This window comes from Amblyomma maculatum, chromosome 2 (genome assembly GCF_055883805.1).
Source record: "Amblyomma maculatum isolate TAMU_Amacu chromosome 2, ASM5588380v1, whole genome shotgun sequence".
Classification (NCBI taxonomy): Eukaryota; Metazoa; Arthropoda; class Arachnida; order Ixodida; family Ixodidae; genus Amblyomma; species Amblyomma maculatum.
This window is the reverse complement of record NC_139345.1, coordinates 96882208-96893471: the sequence shown is the minus strand read 5'-3', so window position 1 is coordinate 96893471 and position 11264 is coordinate 96882208. Positions and strand designations below refer to the sequence as shown.

The following is an 11264-nucleotide window of genomic DNA, read 5'->3' as shown; positions in this document are numbered from 1 at the left end:
TGATCTCAAAGAGGTTCATAAAAGCAAGCGTAAGAAAGATGGCCCATAAAAAATCGAAGGCCTCTAGAAAATAGCCCCACACCAGACCACATACTCATGTCGTCTGGTGCGCAGAAGTGCTTCCCGTGGAAACACTAACGAGTGTTTAGTGGGAAAGTTAGTTACTCACCTCCTTTTTTATTACTGTACTATGTGCAGCAAAATTTGGCACTTTTTACTATGTGTGTTTTTTTGGCATACAGAGAGTTGAACTTCACTGAAGTACAATCGAAGCAGAATACAGGCACTTTCGGGCCAAGATGCCTTCCCCATTTTCTGCTTCCAGGTTAAAAGTAATGATAGAAAGGATGCTAGCAGGTGAAGACAAGTTGTCATCGCCTCATAGGATACTTGTTAAATTGTTTGATCCTTTATCTAGTATTTTATTGAGAGTTCCGTGGCATTGCTTTCCCTGCTAGCCACAGTATCTATGACCATATACTGCATTTACACGATTGTAAGTCGACCCCCAGCTCCCCAAATCGCAAGGCAAAAATTATTGCCTGGCTGTACTACTTGCCTCCACTTCAAATCACGTATTTCTCTGATACACGTTGCAAGCTTAGCCTCCAGCTCTGGATAGCATACCAACTGTATCCCTCAGAAGCCTCTTCACTTGGTGTTGAAAATTTTTGTCTCACTGCCGTCCGGAGCGCGCGCGCGCTAGCGCGCGTTCTACTGCAGGCCCAAATAAACGTTTTACCAATCCAATCAAAAATCTCACTGCCACCGCCATTCCCGCATAACCCGTTTAGAACCTTCGAACTTGCGGCCCACAACGCAGTTCTTTCTTCGGCATAAATGATAGCCGCCTTCTTGAATGCTGCGCGAAACAAGCACCAAACGCTTTTTGGATTGAAAAGCCCATGACAAAGCATGTGGCCGGTCACAAAGTCAAAAGTGCGAGCACGTGAACCTTGCACGAACTCAACGAACTCAACGCTGTGTGACGGGACCCGACGCGATTGACGCGCAAAAAGTGAGCGGCACCGTGATTTGAAAAGTGGCTCTTCCGTAAACAATCGGCGCTTCTGCAGGTGCAGTTCGCGCTGCGCAGTAAAAGTTAGAAAAGAAAAATTCTCCCTGAGAAGCATGCACAGTAACTTAATTTTGCACTTGAAGCTGTGGAGGAAATAAATTCGCCGTATCCTACCCGATATAGTTTTTATCGTGCTCTTAATAAGGGTGCTATGCTTTGGTTTTGATTTTAAGTCGACCCCTCCCCCACTTCTGATTTTCGAATTCTAAAAGAGGGGTCGGCTGACAATCGTGTAAATACAGTACTACGTATCTATAATGCTGGCCATATAAATAAACAGCAAAAAAAAAAAAAAAGGCAACTGTGCCACAATTAAAGAGCTTGAAAAATAAATACTCTGTTTCTTTTCTCTAAATATGACGGACTGTTGCCAGCTAAAAGTTTCATCCCCTTTAGTTCAGATATGTTTGGTTATTTGGACTTTCTCACGACACTGCAATGTGCCCCATAGAGTCAATGCAAAAAAAGCAATGAAGTTCAGATGCATTGCGACTACTGTGAGTAAAATATTTAGGATTCACTTTTTAATCCAATGCACAGTGAAACTACAATTAGCTTAAGCTTCAAGGTGGATCCATATTTTTCGAAATTCAACCTAAAAAGAAGCCATATTAAATGACAACGCAAATACTCTGCATGGCTTTGTAAACGGCTACATATATGTTCACAAACTTATGTCACGGCTGGGTGTCATAACCTGCATAAACTTCAACTGCCACCACAACTGATGGAACTCGTCCGCACTGGGTCCTTTCACCTCCAATATGCAAAGAGACTCCAGCAAAGTTTCTCAGGGGCATATTAGTCAAAGCACAGTCAAGGAACGAAACAATATGTCAAAGTTCTTCAAGCAAGGACTATGCAACTTGAACTTGCGAACAGTTGCTGTCACGTCATCTGTGCAGATGATGCGTGTTATCACCTAGATTCAAATAGAACTCCATAACATGCACAAAATAACCACTCCTTTCCTCCAGGAGCTGAAAAACAGGGATTTAAAGTGATTTCTTCATTTTCGGCAGAACTTGATATTTTGAAACCCAATTTTTCTAGCACGGTTGCCATAAGATCTGAAAAATCAGTGAACTGATGGTACATAATAGAGGATTAATGAGGCCTGCTTGCCACTTATCAGCAATAACTTGATATGAATTATTTTCAGTGGCAATTCTGCTTGGCCTTTAAGCGAACAGGATCAATGATAGTGCATGCAGCAGGCGCACCTCCTTGTTGTAGATCCAGAGCTGGTTGCCCCCCATGCCATGGCAGCGCAGGAGCTTCACAGGACCTCGCGGAGAAGAGGCGTCCAGGCAGTTGTCGTCAGACATGATCTGCTGCCGCTTAGTGTAGGCGAACACCTGGTTGCCGCCCATGCCATGGCACGCGCTGACTGCCACATTCTCACCACTTTTGCGTCCAAATGTGTCCAGGCAGTTGGGGGACTCCGCATGCTTGATCTGGTGGATACAGGTAGTGGAAGGGCAGAAGAAGAGAAGCGAAAGAACGCATGCATTGCAAGGTCTGACCCTTTTGCAATACAAGAACCTCCAGCAGTCAAAAGTAAGTGTACTAGAATCTCTTCTTATACACCCATCAGCATTGCTTAGAAACTTTTGTTTACTTCAGTAACAGACCACTGACAAAACTCGAAAGGAGGACAGACGTCTCATCTCATGGGGCACACACACTCAGTTCAATATTGGTACTGTGCTGGCAATGCATTGGCCCTATGCTGAGCCGACCATTACCAACATAGTGCCATATTGGGCCAATGGGTTACGCTGCCTGGGATAGTTTCAAAATCACAGTTTTCCTGGTGAGGAAAACTAACTTCTTTCTGGCATTTGTATATTTCTTTAAAACTGATCAAGAGAAAAAGAACTTCGCTGTAGTGCAAGCAGTGCTGAGTTACCTGAAAATTTATAGAAATAAAAATTATTACTGTGAATTAAGGAATTTAATGCCCAAGTCAAAGGGACACTAAAATCAAACTAGTGCTTCGAACTTCTGCCCTGCAGTCCTGGTTGCCACATTTCAAATTACAATAAAACTTTTCAGATTATGTACATATCGTGCTCACCAAGCAATCAGTGCACAGACTCTTTTTCACATTTTCAGCAATGACAGTCGTGCACTAACTGCTGTGTACGTTGATTCGCCAGATTTTCAAGTATGATGTTTAACATTCTAAAGCAGCACAAGGGCTGCAAAGGACACACCAATGGGTGTCTTTGGATTATCACATATACTCCACGAAGGGCCACACTTTCTTTCACAACTGCGGAGAGGTACGGACCTTACATAGAATCGGCATTTTCCAGATACATTTTACAACTGTATCTTGAAGAAAACGCTTTGTTCTGCCACACAGCCTGATGCTACTACTTGAACCTAGCTGGTATAGACATCAAATTTTTGGGTTCATGTTTTATCCTTTGCAGTGATGCGTAACACATTACGCATCATTCGCCTGACTGCTCCAACGCACTTCCCCCGAAATGACATCGAGGCTGGCATGCAACCTGGGAATACGAGGGAAATGTTTTCTTTTTTTCTTTTTCAGATAAAAACAAATAACAAAAAGTTTTGTTCCTCCGTTTATTTTTTTATTTTTAGATTGCTTTACCACTAGTCACCCCAGCTCCAAGGAGAAGCCAGCTTTACGAGTTCCTTGTACCGTGAGGCAAAGCATCCAGCGTGCAGAAAAAATAAAGTTGGCTATGAATAAGGAGAGAAGGAGGCACTTTACAACATGAAGCACAAAACAGTGGTGACGAGATGTGAAGGTGCAGCATGTGCAATTTTGTCATGCTTGACTGTGTCGTGTGCGTTTCTCAACTACTGCCACTTAAATCACAGAAACAGTGGAAGAAGACGCCTTGTTCATGGAGCACTTTGATTTTTCAACCCGCATTGCATTTTAACCACACTACATTCGTGCAAAAGAGGTACCTCCAAAAAATGTAAGCATAATATTTTTGATAACTGACAATACTCATAAAGAGACAATAAGAGAAGGATAGAAGGTATTTCGGAGAGTTTCCTTCATAAACTAATATTTGTTTAGAAAGTATTCATTTAATTAACAAACAGCATCTTCAGGCCCACGTCATTACCAACAACAGATAAGTAAAGATGTTTTGCTAGCCTGAATGGCTTTACTATAGTGGATTTTTAATGAAACAAAATTTGCATTGTATTCGTAACAAAGTTGCCGTATTCGTGCAAAAGAGGTACTTCCACAAGATTCTGACAACTGAAAAAAAAAAAAAATTGCATAAGGAGATGATAAGAAAAGGGTACAATGATAATAATATAATGATAGCAGCAGGCATTTATTGGCACTTGACAGCATGCCGGAAAATGTGCCGCGAAATTAAAATTGCCTATAAACAAAATGCAGTTGCTCTTTGTAGATTTCATTTTTCTAAGATATCTGAGCCAAAGTTACAGCCATACATGAGTGCGCAATGCAACACCGCAATGCAACATTGCAATGCAACACCAATTAAAAAAACGTGCAACAGTGGGACGCTATAGCAGGAATGTCTCTGTATTACCAGTTCATTGACACTCAGAATAGGCTTAAAGCAGTTCTGTAATAAATTACTACTGTCTCAAAAAAAGCAGGTCCATTCTTCCAGGTAGTCTCACAGAAAACTTAAGGCAAATAATTTTTCACCTGCACTAGAGAAAGGGGCCACAGCACTGAGCATATGTCCAGCTGCTTACCTCACCAAGATGGTAGTAATCAAGGGGCATGTGAGACTCTGGATAAATATTTTCCAGGTACCACCTAAAGCTGTTGCATTTTAGCTTAGTACGGAGCGCTCTTCGGTACGACAGGTCGCCTTTGTCCACGTTCTTGGCCGCTGAAGGGAAGAAAAAAAAAAAGGCACGCAGTGCTCGTCATATCTGTACACAAAAAGCTCCAGTGTCAAAACATGCAGAAAGAAGAAACAAATCCTCTGAACAGGTATAGTTTTCTCACATGTAGATAATAGGGCCCTGTTCAAAACCAGCAAGTCATGCATCAATGAAAAGTAGCACAGCAGCAAACAACAACAACAGGAATGTGAAGACAAAAACGCATGCAAAGAACAACACTACTGTCTTCTCGTTCCTGTAATGTTTTCCACTGCATTCGTTTTTGCTAAAGGATGTCTGACCAACTCAGAAAAACATTCACGCTTTGAGGTTAAAATTAAAAGAGAAACAGAAACGCTAGATGTTAGAACATAGGCACAGAATTAAAAGGTTGTGACTTCTTTATAAGGAGTTAGACAGAAGGTAAAATGCAAAGAACAAACTATACGAACTAAACACAAAGAAGGGGCAAAGACTAACCAAAAACTCGTGGAAACCTATGTGCATCCTTTGCCTTTTCTCAATCACTGTCTAGTTCACGCAGTTCTTTCCTTTATCTATTATGAATCAACTAGTGAAGTTCTACAGGAATGTTGTGCATGAACAAATGGTTGCATAAGGAATGAAGAGCCACAGATTTCTGTCTACCTTAGAGATAAATTTTCAGAAACTAAACTGCTGGCTTCTGGCACTTAAGTCTCAATAAGAAATGAGTAATTAATCCAATGCAATCCACCCAATGCAATGCCAGCAGTAATTGTACAGAATGTTAACAAAAAATAATGCATATTTGTCAATATTATGAAGTGCCTATGACAAGTTATAATGCCTAGAATTATAAGTAGAAGGCTGGGCTTTTTTGTTCTTGCTTTTCGAAAATGGGGGGGAGTGAACATATGGTATTTTCAATGAATGAATGACTTTTCTTAAGAACTCAAAGTGATAATCCTGTGCATTCAAAAGTCATTTCTGCCTCGGAGTTCTTGCCAGCACAAATAATTTATTCCCCAGTATTTAAAGTGCAAATGGTAGTACTTATAGCTCTCCTTGTTTGGCAGATCGTATAACTGTCAAATCGTATAACTGCACCGCTCATCTACCAATATCACCACCATAATGCTCCTAGCTTCACTATTTAGCTAATTTTCAGCTTTGATTAAGTGCGCTTTAATGTACTATTGTGGACAAAAGTCTGTGGACCGCACAAACTGCAACCAAAGCGTATTATTTTCGTATCAGCGAGTAGCCTTGAACCATGCTTGTCGATGTGAAAGTTGTACTTTAGTTCTTTCATGCCTGTTAGAGAAATAAGGAGAAATCTAAATTCATTTACATTGTGCTTATAGACCAAAATTGCCAGAAATGTGGTCCAGAGACCTTTGTTCCCAATAGTACTTAACAACTAGCTAGCTATGTCTAGCATGCCAAGAATAGTTTTCTTTCTTCGTTAAAACCAAACTTTGAAAACTGAAATCTGCATGTTTCCATGGAACAAGTGAGACAGACACTGCGCCTTTTCTTTCCTGTGAACCAATTATTATCGTTAGTATTATTATCGTTATTATGTAGTCTATTCTGTTTGAAACAGAAAATTCAACCTTTAATTATATGTCAATCAAAACACTCTACATTCATTCTTTTTAAGGCTGCATTAAGGTTAATGCTCTAAAAATGAGGAAACCTCTTTGCATCATCCTTCAGCTGCAAAGAAAGAGATCACCGCTCGCTTTTCTTTGGTCCCATGTACAACCTCTTCAACACATGTGACAAATGCCACCACAACATGCGCATATACAATTTGCTGGTTTCTTATATTTTTATACAAAAATATACAATGCAACAGCAAAAAAAAATAAAAAAAATAAAGCAGAATTATATCTGCAGAGCATTATACGGTGCTAAACAAGCATATTTAAACAGTCCAAAGGTATGAGACAGTTAATACACTAATGTGAAAGCTGCTGACAATCCATGCCTGTCCAATACATTGCATTTCACGCGCCCACAACTGCCAGTCGCCTTTGCGGTATCAGCTTAATGACAAAACTTTGAGCTATCTGCAAAGTCTTGCTTCGGCTTCATAAAATCTGTGCTTCTGAATCTTTAAGCCTTCGAAAGCTCATCAGTTCCAAAGTGCCCATATCAATGCACTTTGAACATTAAATTTATGTCCCCCCCAAAAATGCCTTTTGTAGTGGGCACACCAGTGTTAGGTATCACAAACAAACCTGGGTTGATAGCAAAGTAGAAGTCCTTCCACTCGTCAAGCCACACTTCAGCCAAACGTGCGTTGTTGTGGTTGACAATCCGGCTCGTCCCGCCCGGAAACGAATATGGCGTTGATTTCCTGAAGACATGGCCCACGTGTGAGCATGGCACTATCTCCAGCTCTCCCCCACACATCCAGATCTGGAGAAAAAAATATTGAAGGCACGCATGTAACGCATATGAATGCACTGATTAGAGACACCAGAAAAATGCCGAAATGAGCATTTTTGCCCCTTCTGAGAGCTGACCTGTCAAACTTGTTCTGTAGCAGCATCTTTTTTTGGCGTGCTTAAAAAAAAGAAAGGACTAAGACTTCTAAACATAAGCTTGCTTCACTTGAAAGACTTGCGTTAGGCAATGTAATGTTTAGAAAAAAAAAAAGCAATACTGCTCAAATTTGCACTATCATTCTCAGTTCATGTCGAGGAAGATACCTGTGACCACAGCTCTGTATTTACTGCTAATTATCTGAAAGTACCCTAACTGCAGGTAGTGCAATAAAGAGTGAAGAAAGCTATGCAGTTACATGCACTTACAACAACTGCAAATAAATCCTGCAGAAAATTCATACGCTGGTCACCATCACTTCCTGTGCCAGATTTTATGGTGGCTATTCGTCACATCATCCTGATGATGATGGGTTTATTTTAACGGTCCCAGGGTAGCTTGTCGAAAGAGCACCACAGCAAATTGGTTTATCCTATTCCGCAAGGCGAGGTCGAAGACTCATTTTTTCAAGCAATGCATCCAAATAAGGCAAGCGCCAAGCCAGGGGAAAGCTGACCCTTGTCAGAACACCGTAGGGTACGTGGTGGCACTGGGGATCGAACCCCGCACCTCCCACGCACACTGCATACGCCCTCAAACCATAAGGCCACTACTGCAGTATAACAACATGTTCATAAAGTAGTAGTAAGTGGTTATTATTACAGAATAAAATATGCAGTCACTGCTTTTGTAAACTAAAGTCTCAATGGTACAATTATCACAAGGTAGCACAAAATATTCATATTATCTAGAAATTCATATCATCAGGCAACAAAAAAAGTCCGTAACATACATATTAGCAACGAGTTTTCACACAGATAGACTACTTGTAGGATGAAACGGAATGGATCAAAAAATAACTATCTTAACCACAACTGCTCCTAAATAAATATATGTAAGCATCGCAAGTCTGTCCACACATATATGTTCTACAAAACCAATGTGTAAGACTGCCTTTCACAGAGAGGAACGCATAATAAATGCAGACAGAGCATTCATTGCACTTTGCATGAAAGGAGCTAGGCAAGAAACAAGCTCTCTTCATCCTACTTGAAAATGGAATCGGTCTAGGTATCATTTTAAGTCCCATGCCAACGAGTGGGTGCACTTTGCACGTATGTGCATAAAGAGGCAATGAGAGCCGTGCGACGTCTGCGTGATGCCAAGATCTGTGCATATTTCTTTTTGCCATAATTATGGCATCCTATTTTTTCTGCCCTGGCAAGAAGGCTTCTCACGAGACAACACATTCCCACAAGGCAGCTTCCTCGCAGTTTTGTGCAAAGGTGCATAGATTCCATCTTAAGGGTATTTGCTTTCCTGCGTAGAAGTATTAAAATATAGATTTTATCTTCTTTTGACAGAGCTGCATGGAGTCGGCAGGGTTCTTGGTTGCTGTGAAAGTGTCTTTAAAGAAGGACTCTTGAAACAATCTCAAAAGGGTTCCTTTTCTTTGTTCACAGAGGGAATACTATGGAAAACCAAACAAATGGTCTCGTGCGGTCCATTTTATCCAAGAATTTGTTCTAATTGAGTTCGTCTTAACGGGAAGCAAGAAATTATGGAGGATGCTTAGAACTTCCAAAGAATGTGAAAGCAAAAGCACAGTTGGACGATTCGGTAAACTTTTTCAATTTTTTATTCACACTCCATGCAAATTCTCCCAGTATACACTTCAATCACCACAGCACTTATTTTCCACATCCACTTCCTGACACACTTTACGATCCCAGCGGCATTTCTAGCAAAAAGATGCTGGTTGGAGTTCTGGCGTGGACGAGATTCACTTTTGGTTTCTTATTCACATAATCATGTGACTGGGACCACTTTCGGGGGATCACATCTTGTGGACGATTTCCGACCTCAGATTTGGCATCTCGTGAGCCTTACAAGGCTTTCACCTTAACAGACTACTTCAATATGAGGTGCTACAGGCAAATGCACCCTTACCATTTCTTATTCGCTAGGACTTGATTCTATGTTTAAAACAATGTTGCTGTAAGACACACTGCAAGATGATAACTTGTTTGCTCATAGCCTTGCTTATAAGATCTGATGCCTGTGTCGCTGAGAAGTCCGTGAGCCTGTGCAGAATATGGAAGAAGCTGTTCAGGCACCTTCAGCACCTGATGGTCAAAAGTGTGCCACTCACCCTGAATGATAGCTCAAGGTTCTCTCCTCCCCAGATGTCCATGCCTTCATCGTACTTGCCAAGCTCGTTGAAGTAGTCCTTGTCAATTGAAAACAAGCCTCCTGCCATGGTGGGCGTCCTGAAATAGTAATTCCGACAAAATTCTGCGTGAAGCTCATTACAGAAAAAAAAAAAAAAAAAAAAAAAATTTCCTGCACTTACTGCACGCATTTACACCAGAAAGGGGCATTGATTATTGGCGGTTACCACTCCTTGCCACACTGTATAAGACTGTAGTTAGCACCAAGTGCGGAGGCACGATACACTGAATTTTACAGCTATTCTCTGAAGCTTTTGCATCGTAGAATACCTTGCCAGGTTCTCGCTTTTTCCCCCATGTAAATGTGTGAAGAAACATTCCACACAAAACTCATCATTTCATCAGCCTTGCAGTTCCAGACACAGATAAAATTTACCACATATTAGGAAATTACACCTATTGGCAGCTTTTGTGGTAGCAGTAATAGGATGACGCTCATGGTAAAATCTCTCTGAATGCATGGCAAAAACTAAGAGAGGTAGCGACTACACCACTAACAGTTTGGAAGAAACACAACGAAGTGCAATAACGTGATCACTGAACTCTTATATGTCTGAACAGCCATTCACAAAATAAGAATTTAATGTCTGCTTCAAAGGGACGGCTGACCAAAACCCGAAAGTTGGCAGTTTTAGAGCGATGCCTTAACTGCCAAGTGTTATGAGGTATGAGTGAGGCTAAGACAATCACTTTCGTTGCACAAGTGAAAATGTGTAACAAGAACAGACTGGCATGAAAAAAAAGCGTTACTCCCATTTGCACCACATTACTTCCCTATTGGAGTGGAACCACGATATGTAGAACCTGGGTATTTAGTATTATTGGCCATATCAAACATACAGATTTATCCGAATAAAAATCCTGCGTAAAAGTATGTGAAAGCTGCGCAGCATCTCTAAATCTAGTTTCTCCAAAACTTTGAATGACGTGCCGCTTCCCTGTAAGTGGTGGTGCATCTTCTAATGGCATGCTTCGGTCACTTTTCTGTGTGTCCTGGGGCACCTGCTGACAGTGCTGTGATGCTATGTCGCAAGTTGAAGAAGAAATGCGAAGGTGGCCTTTGGTCTCCGGTACCAATTTTCCACTCCATGTCGCTATCCCGTACGGTGAAGCCGACTAAAGTAAAAATAGTGGTGACCCGAGCACGACATGCTTTGCTGTCAGAAGCGTTACAGAAACTAACTTTATTTTAATTTTAATCAGCTATTATTTCATCTTTAGCATACTTGTAAGAGGATTAGACATCTTACAGTAAGCAGTGGCTAGCTCCAGAGCATTATTTTCTGTGCCTCTGATGTGAAGCAGGATAGACCAAGCAACATTTTGTGTGTGCATGAAGTGCTGTTAGCATGCAGGAGCGGGCACTTCCCTGCAAAACGCACACCATTAGCATGTCTGCAATGCATTCTCAATTTCAGTTAAAAATAATCTTATCTGTAGCTATTTTTAACACAACATTCTTCAGAAAACCTCATATCAGCTTTGTGAGCGAAAAATAACGGGCATGGCTCAGTCACGTGGCAGTTGGCGCCATGCACCGACTGGTCGTCGGG

The 11264-nt window shown here is 41.2% G+C and overlaps 1 protein-coding gene across 3 annotated transcripts in view; it reads right to left on the bottom strand.

The window, feature by feature from the left end:
• Pgant5 (polypeptide N-acetylgalactosaminyltransferase 5) overlaps positions 1–11264 on the bottom strand; it is a 276290-nt gene that overhangs the window by 2444 nt on the left and 262582 nt on the right. For all 3 annotated transcript variants that reach the window (XM_084594794.1, XM_084594795.1, XM_084594796.1), the window contains 4 exons: positions 9633–9750; positions 7174–7354; positions 4811–4950; positions 2302–2535 (listed from right to left, as the gene is read on the bottom strand). In XM_084594794.1, the coding sequence (XP_084450920.1) occupies positions 2302–2535; positions 4811–4950; positions 7174–7354; positions 9633–9750 (673 nt within the window). The remainder of the gene's footprint in view (positions 1–2301; positions 2536–4810; positions 4951–7173; positions 7355–9632; positions 9751–11264) is intronic.